The 24,637-nt window shown below is 37.3% G+C and overlaps 1 protein-coding gene across 3 annotated transcripts in view; it reads right to left on the bottom strand.

The window, feature by feature from the left end:
* The window catches only part of Glys (glycogen [starch] synthase), a 34,774-nt gene extending 12,489 nt beyond the window's left edge, over positions 1–22,285 (bottom strand). Inside the window, exons 1-13 of one of the 3 annotated variants that reach the window (XM_088272644.1) lie at positions 22,214–22,285; positions 14,623–14,769; positions 12,168–12,245; positions 11,195–11,301; positions 10,227–10,418; positions 8,765–8,859; positions 8,577–8,685; positions 5,862–5,970; positions 4,469–4,743; positions 3,451–3,617; positions 2,618–2,732; positions 1,915–1,992; positions 256–430 (exon numbers count right to left, since the gene is read on the bottom strand). In XM_088272644.1, coding sequence (XP_088128770.1) covers positions 256–430; positions 1,915–1,992; positions 2,618–2,732; positions 3,451–3,617; positions 4,469–4,743; positions 5,862–5,970; positions 8,577–8,685; positions 8,765–8,859; positions 10,227–10,418; positions 11,195–11,301; positions 12,168–12,245; positions 14,623–14,761 — 1,639 coding nt within the window. In that variant the 5' untranslated portion in view covers positions 14,762–14,769; positions 22,214–22,285. Of the gene's footprint in view, positions 1–255; positions 431–1,914; positions 1,993–2,617; positions 2,733–3,450; positions 3,618–4,468; positions 4,744–5,861; positions 5,971–8,576; positions 8,686–8,764; positions 8,860–10,226; positions 10,419–11,194; positions 11,302–12,167; positions 12,246–14,622; positions 14,770–21,927 lie in introns of all 3 variants that reach the window. The other 2 variants (XM_088272643.1, XM_088272645.1) reach the window with 2 other exon arrangements.
* Between the last annotated feature and the right edge of the window lie 2,352 nt (positions 22,286–24,637).

Genomic DNA, 24,637 nt, shown 5'->3' with positions numbered 1-24,637 from the left:
ACCATTGGGTGCAGATAAGGGTAAGAAGAAAAGAAGACGTTTCAGTTTGAATGTGGGCCGAGCTCAGAGCCTCGTTCTACGGCTGTATGAGAGTAGTAGTAGTATACTGCAGTGCCCTATGCACCATTGGGTGCGGATAAGGGTAAGAAGAAGTTGGTGCCGTTCAAATGGGAGTTGAGCGCAGAACCTGTATGAGTCTGTATGGCTGTATGAGAGTAGAGCACCGTACTGCGTAGATCTATTGTGACGGGTCACCTGAGAGGTTGGTGGTGATGCTGGGAATGCCCATGACGGTGCACTCGGCGGGCGTGTAGCCCCACGGCTCGTAGTAGGAGGGGAACACGCCCAGGTGGCAGCCGCGGACGAACTCCTCGTACTCCAGCCCCAGCAGCGGGTTGGTGGACGACAGGAACTCGGGGTGGAAGATCACCTGCAACCGGCCGGGGGTCATCACATAGCAGTCTTACTATAATTAAGTCAACTTGTCTAGAATTATGCTATGACCATGTCTAGAGTATGTTATAATCAAATGGACTTGTGTAGAGTAATGTTACATTTTAATGACCGTGTCTAGAGTAATGCTATCATCAAATAAACTTGTCTAAAGTAATGCTATAATTAAGTAAATATGTCTAGGGTAGTGTTACATTCTAATGACCACGTCTAGAGTAATGCTATCATCAAATAAACTTGTCTAAAGTAATGCTATAATCAAGTAAACTTGTCTAGAGTAATGTTACATTCTAATGAACGTGTTTAGAGTAATGATATCATCAAATAAACTTGTCTAAAGTAATGTTATAATGAAGTAAACATGTCTAGAGTAGTGTTACATTCTAATGACCGCGTCTAGAGTAATGCTATCGTCAAATAAACTTGTCTAAAGTAACGCTATAATCAAGTAAACATGTCTAGAGTAATGTTACATTCTAATGACCGTGTCTAGAGTTATGCTATCACCAAACAAACTTGTCTAGAGTAATGCTATCAGCAAATTAACTCGCCTAAAGTAAGGCTATCATCAAAAAAACCTGTCTAAAGTAATGCTGTAATAAAGTAAACTCATCTAGAGTAATGCTATCATCAAATAAACTTGCCTAGCGTAATGCTATCATCAAGTTAACTTATCTAGAGTAATGCTATCATCGCATAAACTCGTCTAGAGTAATGCTATTACCAAATTAACTCATTTAGAGTAATTCTATGATCAAATAACCTCGTCTAGAGTAATGCTATCATCAAATAACCTCGTCTAGAGTAATGCTATCATCAAATAACCTCGTCTAGAGTAATGCTATCATCAAATAACCTCGTCTAGAGTAATGCTATCATCAAATAACCTCGTCTAGAGTAATGCTATCATCAAATAACCTCGTCTAGAGTAATGCTATCATCAAATAACCTCGTCTAGAGTAATGCTATCATCAAATAACCTCGTCTAGAGTAATGCTATCATCAAATAACCTCGTCTAGAGTAATGCTATCATCAAATAACTTCGTCTAGAGTAATGCTATCATCAAATAACCTCATCTAGAGTAATGCTATCATCAAATAAACTCGTCTAGAGTAATGCACTAGTTTCTTTCACAATACTCTTCATTTGAGCAATACCGTCTTACTTGGTAGAGGGCGATTCCTGATGTTCTTCTTACCATGACAGTAGGCGCTAGGTCTGACAGCGCGGCAACTGCAGCTGCCATCAAACCGCAGGCCTGCCAACCTAACTCTTCCAATGACAATGCAGGTCACTTACATAACGTATCGCCCTTCAAGGAGACCCCCAGGGAAGAAGACCCCCAGGCAGACCCCCAAGAAGGTGGAGAGATATGCCAGATATGGCAGTCGATATCCCAAGAGCAACAGGTGGCGGCACATACTGATCTACACAAAGACGAAGAAGAAGACTAACATACCTTGACTCGGTCGTGGACAGAGTTGAAGAGGTGGCATCTGCGGAACGAATTCAGCACAGGGTCATTCCAATCATCAACCTGTGAAAATAAACAAACACGATACATTGAGTGTGTCAAAATTTTTGTTCACAAATCGGGGTTTCTCAATTATAAGAGTCAATTATATTGATATCTCAATATGGGCAAAGGAGAATACGGAAGCCTGGGTATTTGCACGGCTTATGACCTGTCACGGGATGGTTTGAGCGATCGCTTTATACAAGTGTCACCATTCTATCCATGATGGACAACCATACTACGCAAATATTGTGATTTTTTTTGTTTTTAAAGAAATAACCCGCAAAGCGTCTATTTTAGAAGCTTGTCTGCAGGTAGGATAGTAAGGATAGGGAAGGTAAATGTGAAAAATACATCACAAACCCCCAGACCAATTGAAAAAAAAAGGTTCTTGAATTAATTTTATAATAGGCGGGAATCGAACCCGCGATGCCAGTTTCGTCGTCAAGCGTCTACCCAACTACGCCACGGCACGTGTCGTATCATATATATCCTGTAATTGACTCTTTCACATACTTTCATATAGAGATATGCATGAATAGTTTATAAGGTGATCATTTAAGCCAGCCAACGACAGGTCCCGGGCTTCCATATTTCCTTTATATAAGATGCTTTGTCTTGTTCAAGATATGAATATGTCACTTACCACGTTATGCGTGGTGACGGGAGGCATACCATCTCTTTGCAATGCGTAGATACATCTTTTCAGTCTAACAGTATCATCTTTGTGGAGCAATTCGTTCGGCTCAGGAACATGGCCTCTAGAACACAAAATATTTAATTTAATTTCATCATTCAATACGGTTACAAACATGGTATGGTCATTGACTGCCTCCGTAGTGTAATGGTCAGCGCGCTCGGCTACCATTCTGGAGGTCCGGGTTCGATTCCCAGGAAGGATCAAATATATACGAGTGATTTTTTCACTGCAATATTTATTCAATATTGCCCTGGACTGGTGCCTGAAGCGGAGGGCTGTCACCTCTCCTTCATGTGTTAACGTTCAAGATAACACTGCATTTATATGATGCAGTGCCCTATGCACCATCGGGTGCGGATGAGGTGCCTCGGACTGCGCCCATCGACCGTTTACAGTAATTTTGTTTTGACTTGCGGCCATCGCATGTTGATACTCATAATATAGAGCCTTGAATTGCGCCCATAGAGCGTTGAAAGTAATTTTGTATCGCCTTGGATTGTGTCCATAGCGCGTTGGACTCTCATTCTGTATCGCCTTGAATTGCGCCCATCGCGTGTTGACAGTAATTCTGTATCGCCTTGAATTGCGCCCAAACACGTTGACACTCATTTTGCATTGCCTTGAATTGCGCCCAGAGAGAAGTGGAATACACTTGAAGGGATACATACAGATGGTAAGGACATCACTGTTACATAGGAAAGGAAATGAAGAAGGAATTATACCCGCACTTGCAGCAAGCTTGTGCGTACACTGCTAATGATGATGATGATGATAGTTACCTCAAACACGTGTCATACATCCGCTTGCCGACTTTCATCTGGATGTCGTGGATGGTGTCGCGGAGGGTTTTGGTCACTGCATGCCCCCGCAGGGACTCCACGTTGAAGTTGTTCGTCTTGGTGGGGAATATCAGGAACGCCACGACGGTGACGTCAGGATGGGTCGACTAAGAAAGTTAATAAATAAATAAATAAAAATATTCATTTTTTACTCGAACCGCGTCAAAATAGTGCGCTGGGCACTGCGTCAGATCAACAGCGTATTAATTTGTTTAAAAAAAAAAAACGAGAAAAGCAGTCATGGTGACATTACACACCCCTGTTTAACACCTTAACTTGTTCAATTATTTGTAGATTAAGGTGATGATTAATTGTTACACAATTTAGGTGATGGTTGGCAATATGTCTAATTATTTCATTCAAACATCAAAGAAATGTGGAGTATGAAAAACAGTCGCGATGACATTACACATCCCTGTTTAACACCTTAACTTGTTAAATTATTTGTAGATTTATATTTGTTGGGCACGGTGACATTATACATCCCCGTTCAGCTCCACCTTTAGGCAGTGGTTGGGTCGAGATGGATGGAAGCATGCGGGTGGTTTGGGCACAATAACAGTCTGGCACGGTGACATGACGCAGCCCACCTCGAGTTAGTGGTTGAGCCAAGGTGAATGGAAGCGTGTAGGGAAGCATGCAGACGGTTAGGCACAGTGACATTACACGTCCCTGTTCAACCCCACCTAGAGGCAGTGGTTAGGCCGAGATGGATGGAAGCATGCGGGTGGTTTGGGCACAATAACAGTCTGGGCACGGTGACATGACGCAGCCCACCTCGAGTTAGTGGTTGAGCCAAGGTGAATGGAAGCGTGTAGGGAAGCATGCAGACGGTTGGGCACAGTGACATTACACATCCCCGTTCAGCCCCAACTTGTATTAGTGGTTGAGCTGAGGTGAATGGAAGCGTGTAAGGAAGCATGCAGATGGTTGGGCACGGTGACATGACGCAGCCCACCTTGAGGTAGTGGTTGAGCCGCGCGAGCGCCTCGATGAAGATGTCGGCGCCCTTGTTGCCGAACTCGTAGCGGCCGGCGATGAAGAAGTACAGCGTCTTGTCGAGCTGGAAGTCGAAGTGGCCGTAGAAGTGGCCGCGCACGAACTCGTGCAGCTTCTCCTTGGCGATGGCGTGCAGGTTCTGGAACTCATGCAGCGCGCTGAACTTCTTCACGTTCAGCCCGTTGGGCGTGATCAGGTCCGGCTTGCGCTTCAGCAGGTGCTCCGCCTCGTACCCTGCAACGGGACGTCTCTTCGTCAGGACAACCACCACTACTAACATTCCTCTTCCACAGAATTAGTGATGTTGGGATGACATGAAGTATACTGTATACCTAGCGAGATATGTTCACATCTCTTCGTCAGGACAAGTAACAACTACTACTACTACTACTAACATTCCTCTCCCACAGACTGACAATGTGTGTCATTAGAATTAGTGATGTTTGGATGACAAAGTATACTGTATACCTACCTAGGGAGATTTGTTCACATCTCTTCGTCAGGACAAGTAACAACTACTACTACTGACATTCCTCTCCCTCAAACTGACAATGCGTGTCATTAGAATTAATGATGTTTGGATGACAAAGTATACTGTATACCTAGCGAGAGATGTTCCCATCTCTTCGTCAGGACAACCACCACTACTACAGATAACTTTAAATACCCTTAATTTTACCGTGAATATTGGGCTTTAGACAGACTAACAATACATGTGATTAGTATAAGTGTTGTTTGGATGACAAAGTGTACCGTATAACTACCTAGCGAGAGATGTTTCCATCTCTTCATCAGGACAACCACCACTACTACAGATAACTTTAAATACCCTCAATTTTATAATGAATATTGGGCTGTAGACAGACTAACATTACATGTGATTAGTATAAGTGTTGTTTGGGTGACATAGTGTACCGTATAACTACCTAGCGAGAGATGTTCCCATCTCTTTGTCAGGACAACTACTACTACTGAAAGGTAGCCTCACTTACAGGACAGACTTACAACGCTTGTGATGAGTATTTTCTGATAGAACCATAAGTGTTGTTTGGATGACGTAGTGTACTGTATAACTACCCAGCGAGAGATGTTCCCATCTCTTCGTCAGGACAAACACCACTATTATTAATATCTATAAATACTCTTAATAAGTCTTGGACTTTCCACAGACTTATAATGCGTGTGATTAGTATGTTATGTCATAATGTGTTGTTTCCATGTCTTAGAGTACTGTATAACTACCTAGCGAGAGATGTTCCCATCTCTTCGTCAGGACAACTACTACTACTGAAAGGTAGCCTCACTTGCAGGACAGACTTACAACGCATGTGATAAGTATTTTGTGTTGGAACCTGTTATGTCGGAGACGGTGGTGAAGATGTGCGCCATGTGCGTGGCGGCCCTCTCCATGCAGTAGCGGTGGTAGATCTGCCTCTTGCCCGCCTCCTCGTCCACGTGGAACTGCGGACCAGACACAAGCCGACGTCATAATGGGTAATAGTTATCATTCGCTTATTGTTCACACTGAATATGTATCATTCCTTTAAAGTTATCATCGATAATGTTATCATTCATTCGTGTAAACATTGAAAATGTATCATTCGTTTGTTGATATTATTGACAATGTTATCATTCATTTATCCTTATCATTCGTTTATAGCTATGTATCATTGACTACTTTATCATTCCATTATTATTATCATGGTCAATATTATCATTCCTTTAAAGCTATGTATGATTGACAATATTATCATTCATTTATCGTTATCAATCGTTTATAGCTATATATCATTGACAATTTTATCATTCCTTTATAGCTATGTATTATCGACAATATTATCATTCATGTATCATTATCATTCATTTAAAGCTATGTATCATTGACAATATTATCATTCATTTATCCTTATAGTTGACAATGTTATCATTCGTTTATAGCTATCATTGACAATGTTATCATTCGCTTAGAGTATGTTTGAAATGTCATCATTGACAATTTTATCATTCGGTTTTTACACCAATGATAATGTTATAATTCATCTTATGTTACATAATTAACTTATTAACATCATTAAAAATGTAATTGATCGTTTATTGATGTCAACGAAAATAATATCATTCACAATATTATCATTCATCTATTGCTATCATTGATAATCCACGTTTCACTTCCATGCATTAGGGTTAGAACCAGCACCCCATTATGCACTACCAGTTTAGCTTTCGCTAATAGGCTTTTCATTTGCTATAACAGAAAATATTACAAAACATACTACATATACTATATAACTAACTAAGAAGTTACTAAAATACTAACCACAAATCTAGTAAATAAGAAAATGTATAAAGAGTTAGTAAAATTTACTATGCTCTGTGCCCATTGTGTTTTGCCAGTAAAGCTTTCCTTGATAGTTTTTCATTTGCTGTAACTGAAAATATTACAAAACATACTATACTATATAACTAACTAAATAGTTACTAAAATACTAACCACAAATCTAGCAAATGAGAAAATATAAAAAGAGTTAGTAAAAAATTACTACGTTCTAAGTTAGTCTATTCTAGAGTATGGGAATGTTGGTTGGGGTGGGATGAGGAATGCATTATTGCATAGTGCTATTGTTGCCCAAAAATCTGTGTTGAAAATCAAACTCAAAGTTCCGAGACGGGCTCCCACAGAAGAAATATTCAACAAGCTACAACTCAGGACAGTCAAACAACTGTACGCCAAAACTGTCCTTACATATGCAATCAAGGATCACTCTCACACACATGAACCGGATCCACGCGGCTCGCATAACCGTATGTGTTCTAACAAAACATGCCCCATACGCGGCTGACATAAGCGTTTGTGTTTTTACATTGCTCCAGGTTTCCAACCTCAGTTCATCTTAGAGGGATTTTTTCATGGTGTGGAACTTTGGATAAAATAATACGTCATTCCTTGGCCTTATGACATCTGTTGAAATATCTGACTAATACTTTGTAACATCACAAGGATAAATAAAAGAACAGATCCCTGATTTTTCTTGTGGTCGGTAATTAGTCAGCGCCATAATCATGCCCTATATCTGTCTCACTCTCGACGCTACGCATCGCCAGTGGGTAAGAGTGACACACGATGCGTGCTTTGATTTATTTATGTTACGATCTAATTTGTTTATATTACGATATATTTCAAGAATAATGTGACACAAGTGTATTATAAAGTACCAAAAAGGCACAATGAATCCCATTGAACGTTTTTGTTTAGGAAAATTAATCTTTTCTTAACTAAATACATGATAAAAGTAATCATTTAAAAAATGGCAAAATACCGCCGCGCACAAGTACCTCCCAGCAAAGTACACTAATCACACATTAAGGTAACGCGCATAGAAGCACAAGATAACACATCAAACAAAACCTAACATACACCTCTTTCGGTGAAAAGAACTATGATTATTATTTCACAGGTCAAGTTGTGGTATATTTCCTCTGCGGGAGTCAATTTAGGCAATTACAATATTATTTTAATTACTGACATGTAATATATGATGACACGTGCGAATACAATGCAATCTCTCAAATGGATGTGCGGCAAAACCATGTATGGTAGATGTTCCAATGGTGATATAAGGAAAGTACCCATCAAACTAGGAAAGCCGTGTTGAGATGGTTTGGGCATGTGGAACCAATGAGTGAGGAAAGAATAGGAAACAAATTTATATATATATATATATATATATATATATATATATATATATATATATATATATATATATATATATATATATATATATATATATATATATATATATATATATATATATATATATATATATATATATATATATATATATATATATATATATATATATATATATATATATATATATATATATATATATATATATATATATATATATATATATATATATATATATATATATATATATATATATATATATATATATATATATATATATATATATATAAATATATATATATATATATATATATATATATATATAAAACTAATACTAGATAAAAAATAAAAACGTTGGCCCGACCAATGAGACACACACATCTACCTTATCCAAATTATTATAAAAATCGGTGTTGCCAGCGCACAGATAACGACCCAGCAAGGTGGCGTGTGTTGTAAACACCGTCGCGACGTCCACGTGACGTGATCTGGAAAAAAAGAAGATGTTAGTTGAGGGATGTTGTGGACAACTCTGAACAGTTGAATGGTAGATGTGCCCAAACGTACCTTAGGGCGATGAGCCCAACGCCGGCCTGCCACTCGTGGAAGTGGGCCACCACCCTCGGGGGGGAGTCGCACCAGGACTCGGCCGCCTGTCGGAACTGGAACACAAAACAACTCATTCAATCGGCGATTCTTCCATTTGTGTATGCAGATGGTGTGCAGACAAGAGACAGAGGAATTTGAAATTGGCGATGATATATTATAAGGTAAATTAGGTTTGAATGTTGGGTATTGTGCCCAAACGCAAGGCGGCACAGACTGTGTGCCGATCAAGAGTGATAAGTAAGTCACTACTTGATTTTTTTCACATTTTAAGTGGCACTGAGTGCATAATGATTATGACGATGGATGCAGATAGATAACGATGATTTTTTGATTTTCATAAAAAAAATCTGTTTGAATGTTGGGCACGACGCTATATGATATTGGCACATACCGTGAGACGAGTTAGTTTCTGAAATTTGTCACCTTTTAAGTGGCAATGGGCGTATCATGATTATGACCACGACAGACACAAACAGACAATGAGGAAATATCAATTTTGAGGAAAAAACACTTTGTAATGTTGGGCACTGTGCTGTGTACCAAACTCAAAGCGGCACAGACCGTGTGACAAGTCACTGGAATTTGATACATTTCAAATGGCACTGGTCGTTTCATAATTATGACGATGGACACGAACAGACAATGAGTTATTATCAATATTCACGAACAATCACTTATAATTTTGGGAACCGCGCCGTGCGCCAGTGGCATAGACTGTGTGCCGACAGCGTCCTAGAATTTGTCACTCTTCAAATGGCCCTGCGCGTACTTTAATAGACGATGATGAATTAATAATTCGAATGTTAGGCACCACGCTGTGCGCCCATGGCACAGACTATGCAAATACTACCAAATGCAAATGACAAATTTGAGTTATTTCACTCAAATTTGTCGCTTTTCATGGCACAGGGCATACCATGTACTACAATAAATATTAAATTACTACTTAGAATGTTGGACGCCGCGCCGTGCGCCCATGGCACAGACTACGTACCAACTGCACGCTCGAGTTAGTCACTAGAGACTTATTAAATTCTAGAATTCTAGAATGTTAATATTAGTGGGAAAAGAAGCAGAGGAAGACCGAGAAACACATGGCACGATCAGGTATGCCAAATACTTGAAAGTGGTCAGGTTAGGAGTCGTAACAATCGGCGGGTTTGTATGAGGAGATGCATGAACGTGGAAGAGGCGAAGAATGTTTGCTAGGACAGAGTGGTGTGGCGCTCTATTCTCTCTGCCTACCCCTGCGGGGAAGCGGCGTGATGGTTAGTTAGTTAGAATTTGTCGCTCTTCAAATGGCACTATGCGTATCACGATCATGAGCAGATAGATAGATAGAAAGATGAATCATTAATTAGAATGTTGGACGTTGGAAGTTATAAGTTACTATTCAATACGATTATGAAGCTAGGCTCACCTCCTGGATGAACTGCGCCACCATGTAGCCCAGGATGACGGCGTCGTTGGCCTCGATGTCCAGGTGCGGGATGCCGAGGTTGCAGGTGCTCCACAGGTGCTGCTTGAACTCGTCCAGCCGCCACGCACCCGACCCGATGTCGAACAGCACCACCTGCGGGTTGCCGTCCACCAGCCACGTGCCCGTGTGCAGCTGGAATGAAAGGTTCAAGCTAGGACGTGGGGTCTGGCGAGCTAGCCAAGAGGAGACTGCATGAGCCATCTACACTGCCAGCAAGCCAAGAGGAGACTGCATAAGCCATCTTTAGTGAACAGCCAAGAGGAGACTGCATTGTGCTAACTAGACAGGCAGCAAGCTAAGATGGACTGCATTGTACCATCTCGACTGCCAGCTAGCTCAGATGGACTGCATTGTGCTAACTAGACAGGCAGCAAGCTAATATGGACTGCATTGTGCCATCTCGACTGGCAGCAAGCTAAGATGGACTGCATTGTGCCATCTCGACTGGCAGCAAGCTGAGATGGACTGCATTGTGCCATCTCGACTGCCAGCTAGCTAAGATGGACTGCATTGTGCCATCTCAACATAGATGGATAATGTGGAAATCTGGGTATTTACAGGGCTTGCGACCATCATAGGTTGATCACTTTACACACGCGTAACATTCACGATTGACGACCACACTACTCATCTCATATAGTCATTCGAACATCTCTCGGACTAAATCACACACGTGGCAAGAGAGTCTGGGTATTTGCAGGGCTTTTGACCTGTCATAGGTTCGATAGTTCATCACTTTACAAACGTGTAAGATTCACCATTCTACCCATGATTGACTACCACACTGCTCATTGCCTCAAATCGCCACTCTATCTACCGTCTATCTAACATCGAGATCGCATTTCGTCTTTCACATTCTCGTCTCGATAAACTTCTTCGTCTATGTTGAGACATGATTGTTGATTCACCTTGTATCCCTGGGAGCGCATGGCGTTGACGGCCGCACTGAGCGGGCTGTTCTCGGGAAACTCGGCCTCCTCCACTTCCGTGCGGGCAGTGTACTCCTTGTACGGCCCTGGAACCCAAACCCAATCGCATCACTTCAAGCACGCTAACCACTGTACTAGGGAGCAGTAATTTAAACATGTTATTGTGTATATATATATATATATATATATATCTATATATATATATATATATATATATATATATATATATATATATATATATATATATATATATATATATATATATATTGAAAATAGCATGGGGTCGAGAAGCGGTCCCTGAGGAATTCCAGAAAGAAAAATTGCTTTGAATATTTTGGTCTTCCTCTAGATGTCTTTCAAGGAAGATCCATGGCGATTGCCTGGTTCACAATATGATCAGGTTCTCTGCGTCCTATGTGTCCATACCACCTCCAATTGCCTTACCCTACCTTACTATTAATGCCTGTTACACACAAGCAAATTAATCACAGGTAAAGGCAATTGGAGATGGTATAAGCACATAGGACGTAGAGAACCTGAACATATTGTAAACCAGGTATCGCCATGGATCTTCCTCGAAAGACATCTAGAGGAAGACCAAAGAATTCATGGATGGTACAGAAAGATAACATGATTCCAAGGTATGGCCTAGGTGACGTTATCCATGATAGAAGGACCTACAACCTGAGAACGAGGAGAGCTCACCTCAACGGTCTACAAAGACGATAAGTTGGGATGGAGCCAGATGGAGCCAGGAAGAAGAAGAAGAAAAAATATATATCATAAATAGCAAGGGCCGAGAGGCGTTCCTTGAGGTATTCCAAAAGTGAAGTTAAAACCAGTTTGATCGGTTCATCGTCATTTTAGTATGGGCTCCTATGGGATTCGAACTCAGAACCTCGAGCACGGTGGCCAGACAAGGCTTTATCGAGCATATAAAACCATCACATACCAAGAAGGCAGTACTGTTCACCCATCTCTTCTACAGAAATGTACGCCTTGGATCTGATCACCGTATATATCCCACCAACTGAAATACAAAACACAGAATCATTAAATAAGCGAATAACTCATCACCCGTGTTCGGCGCACAGTGTATGCCGCCTTGAATAATGCCCAAACCCCTTCGGCACACAGTCTGTGCCGCCTTGAATAATGCCCAAAGCGATTTCGACACAAAGACTGTGACAATGCGGGCCCAAAGTTTAAACCTCAATATCTCCTGACCAAATGATGATACCGTAACGATTTTTGGTTCAGAGAATAGGCAATTCATCATTCTTATCACTGGATTAAACAAAAGCAAAATTTTCTTTAGTTCAAAATCTAAAATCTCCTAAAGTTAATAACCAATTGCTTTTAAATTTTAACATAACGTTGCATCCGAATTGACATTCTAAAAATATGATTTAAGTAGGAAAAAACAATATAACCGTAATGGCAGCGCTATCTGCTGAATATAACAGCAACACATGCTATCCTAAACGTTTTTCATGGCGGAGAGCGTGCTTCTTAACAGCTGTTGTCACTATTTTTCAATGTTTTCAATTGGTTTTGGAATTTTTGTCAGGAATATTATTTATTGTATAAAATTAAATAAATTCATATGTTTAATAAAAATTAAAAATCATATTTTCAGGCGTCTCCCAGTATGTAAAATAATTAGGAATATATATATATATATATATATATATATATATATATATATATATATATATATATATATATATATATATATATATATATATATATATATATATATATATGCAATCTTTTGTCTGCTCATAACAATAGAATATCTATGCCAAAGAAACACAAAGTTTCTTAGGCAAATGTAAAGAAAATATATCAAGTTCTGTTGTATGCACACCACACAATGCAATACAATACAGAGTTACGCTTCCTTGCGCAAAGCTGTGTAACCTGATCTATCCTACGCCAGGGTCTTCAGTATGGAGACTCCCGTAAACATCGCCTTTTAAATGGGCCAAGAAATAATATATATAATTTTCACGATATTTTGAGTGTGTCTAAATACTTGTTCACAAATCTGGATTGCCTCTTGAACTAATAATAATAATAATAATAAAACCCTTATCCGCACCCCAATGGTGCATAGGGCACTGCGTCATATAAACGCAGTGTTATCTTGATCGTTTACACATGAAGGAAAGGTGATCAGCCCTCCGCTTCAGGTACCAGTCCAGGGTAATATTGAATAAATATGACAGTGAAAAAAATCACTAATATTTATTTTACCCCCCTTGGGAATCGAACCCGGGACCTCCAGAACGGTAGCCGAGCATGCTGACCATTACACTACGGAGGCGGACTAACTCTTGAACTAACTCTTGAATTCATATTTAGACCTGAAGATGGAAGCATAGCTCCCGAAACTAGTCGTTATAATGAAATAAACTCAAGTGGTAAAAGACTAGTTTTTTTCTTTTACATTTTCATTATGTCTTACCACAATGCCGATACAATAAATAATATATGTGTAGTCCGCCTCCGCAGTGTAATGGTCAGCACGCTCGGCTACCGTTCTGGAGGTCCCGGGTTCGATTCCCTGGGGGGGTCAAATAAATAGTGATTTCTTCACTGTAATATTTATTCAATATTACCATGGATTGGTACCTGAAGCGGAAGGCTGATCACCTTTCCTTCATGTGTAAACGATCAAGATAACGCTGCGTTTATATGACACAGTGCCCTATTCACCATTGGGGTGCGGATAAGGGTTTTATTATTATTATTTATTATGATGAAATAAAAATAAATCTTCTTCTAACCCTTATCCGCACCCCAATGGTGCATAGGGCACTGCGTCGTATAGAAGCAGTGTTATCTTGATCGTCAACACATGAAGGAAAGGTGATCAGCCGTCGCTTCATGTACCAGTCCAGGGTCCATTGAATAAATATAACTAACTAACTAACTAACCATCACGCCGCTTCTCCGCAGGGGTAGGCAGAGAGAATAGAACGCCACACCACTCTGTCTTTGCAAACATTTTTCGCCTCTTCCGCGTTCATGCATCTCCTCATACATACCCGCCGATTGTTACGACTCCTAACCTGACCGCTTTCAAGTATTTGGCATAACTGATCGTGCCATGTTTTTCTCGGTCTTCCTCTGCTCTTTTTTCCACTTACATTCGCCTCATAAATTTGTTTTACCGTTCTTTCCTCACTTTCATTCATTTAGTGAATAAATATTATAGTGAAAAAACACTTGTATTTATTTGATCCCACCCTGGAATCGAACCCGGGACCTCCAGTACGGTAGCCGAGCGTGCTAACCATTACACTACGGAGGCGTCATTACACCATAAAAATAAATAAATAAAATTTAAAAAATATCAGGCACGCAGGGCCGGCGACTGTAGGCCCGGGTGGCCGTCCTACCTTTGTTGGCCGCCTCCCAGGCCACCTCGAAGTTCCATCGGTTCTCCTGGTTGGCCGCCTGGCCGCGGTCCAGGTACGCCCGCAGCTCGTGGCTCGAGTCCACCCGGTAGAACCGCTTGTTGGCGCGGTCGCGTGACATCCTCAGGTCTGAAATGGCACGAGAAAGGCAATCCGTTAATGGTAAGTTCGTCGGCGGCCCTCGTCTGAACTCCGGGACGCGGACCTGACTTGGGAGGGTGCCGAGAGTGAAGAGCCTGGAGGCAGTTTGTGGACTCCATATGCTCTACATATTGACTCCTCAATCGATCAAAGATACTTTATTGAAAAAAACAGACCTTCAGATATAATGTAAGAAAAAGAAGAAGAAGAAGCAGTATAAATTTGAAGGGTAACCTCTTACACTAGTCATAGGATGGTTTAAGTGATTGCTTTATACGCTGTAATACATTCACCATAATGTTATTTATCATTCACGATATACTCGTGTACTATTTGGGTGTCTACCATGGGCAGAATGTTGAATGTAACATTCACCATACTTTGTTATTCGGTTGTCTATCACGGGTAGAATTGTAAATGTTACATTCACCATACTATGTCATTCGGTTGTCAATCATGTGTAGAATGGTGAATGTCACATTCACCATATATGTCGTTTAGTTGTCAATCATGGGTAGAATTGTAAATGTTACATTCACCATACTATGTCATTTGGTTGTCAATCAAGGGTAGAATTGTAAAAGTTACATTCAACATACTATGTCATTTGATTGTCAATCGTGAGTAGAATTGTAAATGCTACATTCACCATAATATGTCATTTGGTTGTCAATCATAGGTAGAATGTAGAATGTAACATTCACCATACTATGTTATTCGGTTGTCAATTATAGGTAGAATAGAGAATGTTACATTCACTATATGTTATTCGGTTGTCATTCATGTGTAGAATGGAGAATGTAACATACAACATACCATGTTATTCGGTTGTCGATCGTTTGTAGAATGGTGAATGTTGTATTTACCATACTATGTCTTTGAATATTACATTCACCAAAATATGTTATTTTGAGGATAATCGTGGGCGGAACGGTGAATGTTACATTCACCAAAATATGTTATTTTGACGATAATCATGGGCGGAACGGTGAATGTCACATTCACCATACTATGTTATTCGGTTGAAAAATCTTTGGTAGAACAGTGAACATTACACAGTGTACAAAAAGATCACTCAAACCAGCCAATGCAAGCCCTGTAAATACGTACTTCTATTAACACAAAAAAATCTTCATCGCCATCATATAAAGGGATTTAAATAAAAATTAGGGTTGGAACTAAGACTTCGTTGTGTGCTGCAGATAAAATTGTTTTTTTCCTAGCTAATGTTTATTAGATATGGTATAATCCAGTCATAATTCATTAGAAAAATTCAATATCAGGCAATAAATAATTAAAATTTATCTAGCTTTAGTATGTGATGCAATTGATAATAATTAAATATATTACAAAAAACACTCCTTTCAACAACGTCATATTTCAAAAATCAAAAATTTAAAACGTGCGTGTTTCGGAATGCCCAGAAAATGTACAATATCCCAGGAATATATATATATATATATATGTATATATATATATATATATATATATATATATATATATATATATATATATATATATATATATATATATATATATATATATATATATATATATATATATATATAACATGGAACTGGCAAAGGAAGGATGAAAGCAGAGTGAATGCTGTTGAAATGCGCTCCCTCAGACGAATGTGTGGAAAATCATTGTATGACAGAATTAAAAACGACGATATAAGAAAGGAATGTAAGGCTGAACGAGGAATAATTGAAAAGATTAGAAAGAGCTCTTTGCGATGGTATGGACATGTGGAGCGAATGGATAGCGAGAGAATGACTAAGAAAATATATGTGGCGAATGTGAGAGGGAAAACAGAACGTGGACGACCGAAAAAGACTTGGCACGATCAGATCAATCAGAACCTAAAATCTGGCGGTGTCAAAAGTCTGCGTAATCGGAGGGCATGTATGACTAGATGTATGGATGTAAAGGAGGCGAGGAGTGTATGTCAGGACAGAAGAGTGTGAAGAGTGTATATATATATATATATATATATATATATATATATATATATATATATATATATATATATATAAAACGATGCCCAGTAATTCCTTATCATATAAACAAAAAGTACGTCATAGATTAGAAGAAGTAATTTATTATAAACATCCTATACACATTTCGTAATAAGAGATAAGAAAAAAGATTAAAAAAACAAGAAGCAAGTATGTGCTAGCCATCGCTTCTATTCCGATTTTCCTCCATTTTCTTTCCCACGTATCACTTAACTCTTTCATCCTGAGTTGCTTTACCAAAATCACCTGCATTCTATCAATTATGTTCCAATCTTACACCCGAAATATCATTCATCCTTCTTATCATTCATCGTTCACTTTGTGTGGTTTTACACAAAGTGAACGATGAATGATAAAGAGTGTTATATTATCATACCAGAAAGATTACAATGCTTTTAATATACAAAATATATTATATCCAAAAGTCTAGAACCGATTAATCTGCCTTCATATATCGATCGAGTCTACATCGCGTCGAATTTCAAGCGTTAAGATTCAACGATTGACGTAAAAAAATCGATTTTGATTGTTAATTATCGACGATTAAAGTTAAAAATCGACGATCAAAGTCAATAATCGACGATCAAAATTAATAATCGACAGTCAAAGTCAATTGCCGATGTTTAAAGTTAATAATCGTCTTTCAAAGTTAACAATCGACTATCAAAGTTAATACTCGACAATCAAAGTTAATATTCGATAATTAAAGTTAATAAGCGACCATATAAGTTAATAATCGAAGATCAAAATTCCAAGATCAAAGTTAATAATCGACGTTCAAAGTTAACAATCGACGATCAAAGTTAATACTCGACAATCAAAGTTAATATTCAATAATTAAAGTTAATAAGCGACAATATAAGTTAATAATCGAAGATCAAAGTCAAAAATCCAAGATCAAAGTTAACAAATCGACGTTCAAAGTTAACAATCGACGATCAAAGTTAATACTCGACAATCAAAGTTAATATTCGATAATTAAAGTTAATAAGCGACAATATAAGTTAATAATCGAAGATCAAAGTCAAAAATCCAAGATCAAAGTTAACAATCGACGTTCAAAGTTATTAATCGACGTTTTAAGTTAATAATCAAATATTTAAGTTAATTATCGACGATTTAGAATAAAAATCGACGATCAAAGTTAGTAATCGACGATTTAAGTTAATAATTGACGGTCAAAGTTAATTAGCGACGTTCAAACTTAAAAAATCAATGGTTAAAGTTAATAATCAACAAACAAAGTTAATACCCAAAAATCAAAGTTAATATTCGACGATCAAAGTTAATAATCAACGGTTAAATATTAATGATCGACAATCTAAGTTAATAAAGGAAGATCAAAGTGTATAATTGACGTTCAAATTTAATAATCAACGTTCAAAGTTAATACTTGACGTTCAAAGTTTAAAAAAATAGAATATTAAAAATAAACAAGACTGAAACAGAAGAGAAATATGATTTGAGGATGTATTTATTTTCACATTACCGTACACACTTTGCGTACGAAGTCAGTTGAAAAAATGCAATAGTTTGAATATTTTTGAGTTGTGTGCTTTTATTTTTAAAACGGATTTCGACACAGCAGCCGTGAATGCTTTGCGACAGTCAATGTCAGCCCCGACGCGCGACGGTCTTCACATCGACGCCATGACAGTTTATAAATAAACTCATCTCGACGACATATTGTTTTTAAAATATATACAGTGGAACCTCCCATGACGAGTAATTCGCATAACGAACAAAAAAAGTTTGAAAAATTTGTTCCCTTGACGAGATATGCTTCGCATAACGAATAAAAGAAGGGGAAGTACCTTTTTCACGACTTTTACATTGGAAAATGTAAAAAAAATATTTTGAATTTCATACAATACTTAAATTCACTCAAATTAAATTAATTTTTCAATAAAATTATATCAAATCATGGTTATCAACTCCTGCCTTGTTTTATATATAACGTAACAATTTGTATAGCCTCCCACCAGTCTGATGATGTCGGTAACGACGAAACCCGGTCGCTGGTCAAATAAAAATAAAGTGGAAAAGGTAAAAATATTGGTTTTAATCTAATAATATATTGGAAAATGTGATTTTAAACAGTAACTGTGGAGTCTAGAGTCAAAGAGATTGTGTCACTAGCCGATATCATGGGGCTCGAGGTGGATAAAAACGATTATTTTTTTTTTTTTTAGATGGGAATTGCATTTATTATTTACCTTGCTTATTATGTACAAGGTTTATGTAGATCATTTAGTGGATTTTTGTTTCTTCTAGCTGATTAAATATGTTTTTATTTGAATCTGTGTTGAGAACAGGAGGGATAATCTAGTGTGGGCCAGTCAGGAACTTGTCAGCATTTGCTCATTGCTGGGAGGAAACCACGTTGCACTCCTCAGGAGAAGGCGGACTGCTGACTGTCCTCAACAGGCCTTCCGTTCCACTAGAAGGATAAAAACGATTAAAGAGCTTGTGAAACAGTACAGCCAAGAGCTGAAGAGCTTATGGAGATGCATCGTGTTTCACAGCAATGTATTATAGAGAAGAGTTTGTTAATGGAGAAGGAAGAAGTAGCAGAGTTCTAACAATCTTCTAGCGCAATAAGGGAAATGCTGAAAGCATGGAAAACTGTTGCATCGTACATTAAGTAGCATTCCCTTAATAAGGAGATGGCTATTCTTGCCACAAATTTATTCAATGATAATGCTGTAACACATTTTCGCCAACTTTTAAAGCGTCGGCAAAAACAAATGTCTTCAAACCGATTTTTAGTTTATTTTTTGACATCTCATCAAAGATGAAGAAGAATATGGAAGTCTGGGCATTTACGGGGCTGACGACCGTCATAGGCTGGTTTAAGTGATCACTTTACACACGTGTAACATTCACCAATTCTACCCATTATTGACAACCACACTACTCAAATTCTTGGAAGTTCTATATATATGAACAAATTTAGAAACTTTGTTCTTGAATCACTAGAACTTCACTAGAGACATCTATTGGTGAGATGTAAAGAAGCTTTTTTATTAAGCAGAAACTCTTATATTAGATTTTTAGTTAAAAAGAATTTGACATTTGTCACAAATTAAAAAAAATGTTTAATTTTTTTAATTTTTTTAATTTAAATTGTATTCGAAGTTATAACACTCCTTAACAATTTAGAAGTAATTTCATTTGAATAAAAGAAATTAATACAAAAAATTAATTTTCTCTCTGGCTGAAACGCATTATCGTATTTTACATTGATTTGTATAGGTTTTTTTTCGCTTAACGAGTAAGGTGCTGGAACGAATTATGCTCGTTATGAGAGGTTCCACTGTACATTTGGAACCAATAAAAACGCATGAATTATATATCACTTTTTATAACTCTAATGTATGGAGTTGGCAAAAGAAGGATGAAAGTAGACTGGATGCAGTCGGGATGCCATCTCTCAGTGCGGCAAGACCATGTATGGTAGATGTTCCAATGGTGATATAAGGAAAGGGTGCAAGGCTGAGATGAGCACTATCCAGCAAACTAAGGAAGGCGGCTTGGGATGGTTTGGGAAGGATGAGAGTAGACTGGATGCAGTCGGGATGCCATCTCTCAGTGCGGCAAGACCATGTATGGTAGATGTTCCAATGGTGATATAAGGAAAGGGTGCAAGGCTGAGATGAGCACTATCCAGCAAACTAAGGAAGGCGGCTTGGGATGGTTTGGGAAGGATGAGAGTAGACTGGATGCAGTCGGGATGCCATCTCTCAGTGCGGCAAGACCATGTATGGTAGATGTTCCAATGGTGATATAAGGAAAGGGTGCAAGGCTGAGATGAGAACTATCCAGCAAAATAAGGAAGGTGGGCTGAGATGGTTTGGACATGTGGAACGAATGAGTGAAGAAAGAACGGTAAAATAAATTTATGAGGCCAAAATAGTCCGTAATAGGCGAAGAGGAAGACCGAGGATAACTTGGAATGATCAAGTATTGAGAAATGTTTATTTGATTGTTTATTATATAAAAGCTAAACTGGTAGTACACAACGGAGTTCTGGTTCCAACCCTAATGTATGGAAGTGGAGCAAGGAGTTGGCAAAAGAAGGATGCAAGCCGAATTAACCAATTCTGGCCATGATTGACAACCACACTACTCAAATTCTTGGAACTTCTATATACTTATATGATCCAATTTCGAAGCATTGTACTTGAATCACTATAACTTCACTAGAGACATCTATTGGTGAGATGAAAAGAAGCTTTTTATTGAGCAGAAACTCATTTATTAGTATGTGAGGTCCGAATCCTGGATTATAATGACACACATGAGAAACGCCAGAATATATCATTTTCATTTTATTATTTACGCTAATAATTTGACCAGATATTTTTTTCACAACATTTTGAGTGTGTCCAAATACTTGTTCACAAAATCAGGATTATCTACAATTATAGGAGTTATTTTTCAAATTATTTTTTTACACCTTGATATAGATGAAGAAGAATATGGAAGTATTAAGAAGATAGAAGAATATGGAAGTGAGCATTTACGGGGCTTACGACCAGACTTCCATATTCTTCCTCATCTATACTGAGATGTCAAAATAATAATATAAAAAAATACCTCCTATAATTGGAGATAATCCAGATTTGTGAACAAGTATTTTTTTTAAATATAAAATGGCGTTGTATATAGAATATATTGCTTTTGCCAAGTCAATTTAATTGAGTGATCAATTAAACCAGTTGAGATGTCATAATATATATATATATATATATATATATATATATATATATATATATATATATATATATATATATATATATATATATATATATATATATATATATATATATATATATATATATATATATATATATATATATATATATATATATATATATATATATATATATATATATATATATATATATATATATATATATATATATATATATATATATATATATATATATATATATATATATATATATATATATATATATATATATATATTTCAAGACAACTGGACAATTATGTATATTCAATTATATAAGGAGTAATAAGTTTTAAAAATATTGTTATATACGCAGATATTATGATAATAGATTCTACAGATATTAAAAAATTTATATACATTTGTACTAACCTGTTTTTAATTCAAGTTTAGTATTAATTCACACTTTTTTCCGATGTATTATGTAAATATATATATATATGTATATTACAAGAACAGACACACAGAACACCGGCGACAAGAGCGCAAATTGACAATTGGTTCGAATTGATTCGAATTAACCGAGCGGTGATTTCTGGCCGTCGGAATCGCGCACGATCTTCTGAGGGAAACGGCCACGTCCGTCAGGTGGCTGGCTCGCACAGGACCGACATGGCGATATTGCAATGTGTGAGATTGATATGAGATAATAACAAACCGCTGTAGGTTAGGTGCGTCACAGCTGAGGCCCGGTCCCTCGTGAAGGTCACCTTGCGTGAGTGTAACGTGGGTGAGCGGGTACGGCGGACACGCTCCGGGAACCGGGTCGGTCGTTTTTGACAACCGGTTCGTAACTTCTTAACAGATCTTCTAATATCATTGCTACTGCTGACACTTAGCGAGTAGTGTTATTGATCCAATGCGACGCCTTATGCACCATAAATAAATAAATATTTATAGATATTTAGATATTTATAGTAAAACGAAAAACGGATACTAGACGTTATCAAATTTTACGTCATCGGGTGTTACGAGGCGTATCCCTTTATGTATCTGCTTCATAAAGCTGTATTAGTAGTAGTAGTGTGGACTCGTTTCCGTGACGTCATGCGTTGCCAACTTACAAAAACAACGTTTTTACGATGGTGAATTTTACAAAAGAAAATGATGACTGAAAACATTGATTTTATCAGCTGTTATAAACACTTCTCGAGTCTAATACAATCCTTTATAGGTTGAGTATGTTAAATTAGATATTCCTCCCGTCTGACAATGATTAATTCAAAACATCTGTTTGTCGCAGAAATGAAAGAGTTTTTCGATTAGTGATTCGAATCTTGTGAACGGGACCGTATCACTAAGATCCAGATCTGTAAGTGGGCGTGGTTAGTCGGTAAAGAAGGAATGAACTTGCAACTGACGTAACCTGTTTAGACAAAGGGAACCATATACGATAGGATATTTTGTACCAGCGGTGGATTTGAAAAAGCAAATACGCGACACTTTGGACAGTAATAAATTCATACAATATGTAAACATTTTTTAAACGAGTTAGTCGTTATTGAGATAAAAAGCGATTGTTAAAATATATTCATAACCTCTAAGAATTCAAGTAATATATGTCTTCTTCAAGTCTAAGAATTGAAGTAATAAACGTTTCATTCTGTTTTAATTGAATGCTTAAATTGTTGATGAAAAATAATCTGTATTAGGTGTAAATAAAATATATCAACAATATTTTTTTTCAAATATTGACTAATTCAACCATTTACTTTTGGCATTAGTGGAGAATATATAAAACTAATTAAAGTAAATGGCATTTTGTAACCAACAAATATATATCAAAACCATGTTTCATTCATCATAACCGTATTTCAGAATGAATGCAATTTATCTATGTGCTTGTGATGTATTTTTCACATTTGCCCTCCCTATCCTTACTTACCGCCTCCGTAGTGTAATAGTCAGCACGCTCGGCTACCGTTCTGGAGGACCCGGGTTCGATTCCCAGGGGGGGTAAGAATAAATATGAGTGATTTTTTCACTGTAATATTTACTCAATATTACCCTAGACTGGTACTTGAAGCGGAGGGCTGATCACCTTTCCTTCATGTGTAAACGATCAAGATAACACTGCGTTTATATGACGCAGTGCCCTATGCACCATTGGGGTGCGGATAAGGGTTTTATTATTTATTATTATTATCCTTACTTTCCAATTTGTAGTCAACCTTTTAAATTAGAAGCTTTGCGGGTTATTCCTCTGAATAAAACTATTATTTTTGACATTACTCAAAATAATAACGTAACGCCATCGTACTTGTCTCATCTGCGACAAAATTGCAGCAGATAAAAATCGCAAGGTGTACGGTCACCCATTTCTTATCTAAAATGGCGGAAGGTTCAATTTGAAGTGTGTACTAATGTCAAGGATGATTTGAACTTCTAATGGAGATTACATAACACTGGTAAACAAGCTAGTGTTGTTATCGTGCTGATACCGTAGCTGAACATTATCTAATATTGGACGCGATCTATTACAAATATTTATAATATTTTCTCATTTGTTTATTTTAAAAATGCTTCTTACCTTATGTTTTTCTCATTTATTTCTTTTAAATATGCTTCTTGTGCCTATTTATTATACCTGTTTATTGTTTTTATATTTTGCCATGTATTCGTTTTGGTTATTTAAAATAAATCTATTTTGTTACTTCATTATTTGTGTTTCAGTCTTGTTAACCTTAATCCCATGTCCCAATATGAGAAATAGAAATTACTCATCGGGAATATTATATATACATATGACTTATGTATGTCATGTTTTAAAAAAAAATATATATATATATCTTTCGAAGGCCGTGTAATACTCATGTAACAGATATATCACTCACTCCTTTCAAGAACGTCATAAATCAAAAATCGTCAATTTTCAGTTATGCATGTTTTCGGAATGCCCAGAAAATGTACTATATCCCAGCAAAAGAGACATATTTTTAACTTAATATTTACCCGCTACAGGGCAGAAAGTGATGTTTTTGCATTTTGAAGAAAAGGTATGGTTTATTTTTTTTTTTTTAATATACTAAATATTTTTCAAATGGAGAAAAATCCTTCAGGTTTTACCTCAAAAGAACTGTTG

The sequence above is a fragment of the Brachycentrus maculatus genome, unplaced genomic scaffold, assembly GCF_059751285.1.
Source record: "Brachycentrus maculatus isolate JH-2025_06_01 unplaced genomic scaffold, ASM5975128v1 h1tg000513l, whole genome shotgun sequence".
Classification (NCBI taxonomy): Eukaryota; Metazoa; Arthropoda; class Insecta; order Trichoptera; family Brachycentridae; genus Brachycentrus; species Brachycentrus maculatus.
This window is presented reverse-complemented; position numbering and strand designations above follow the sequence as displayed.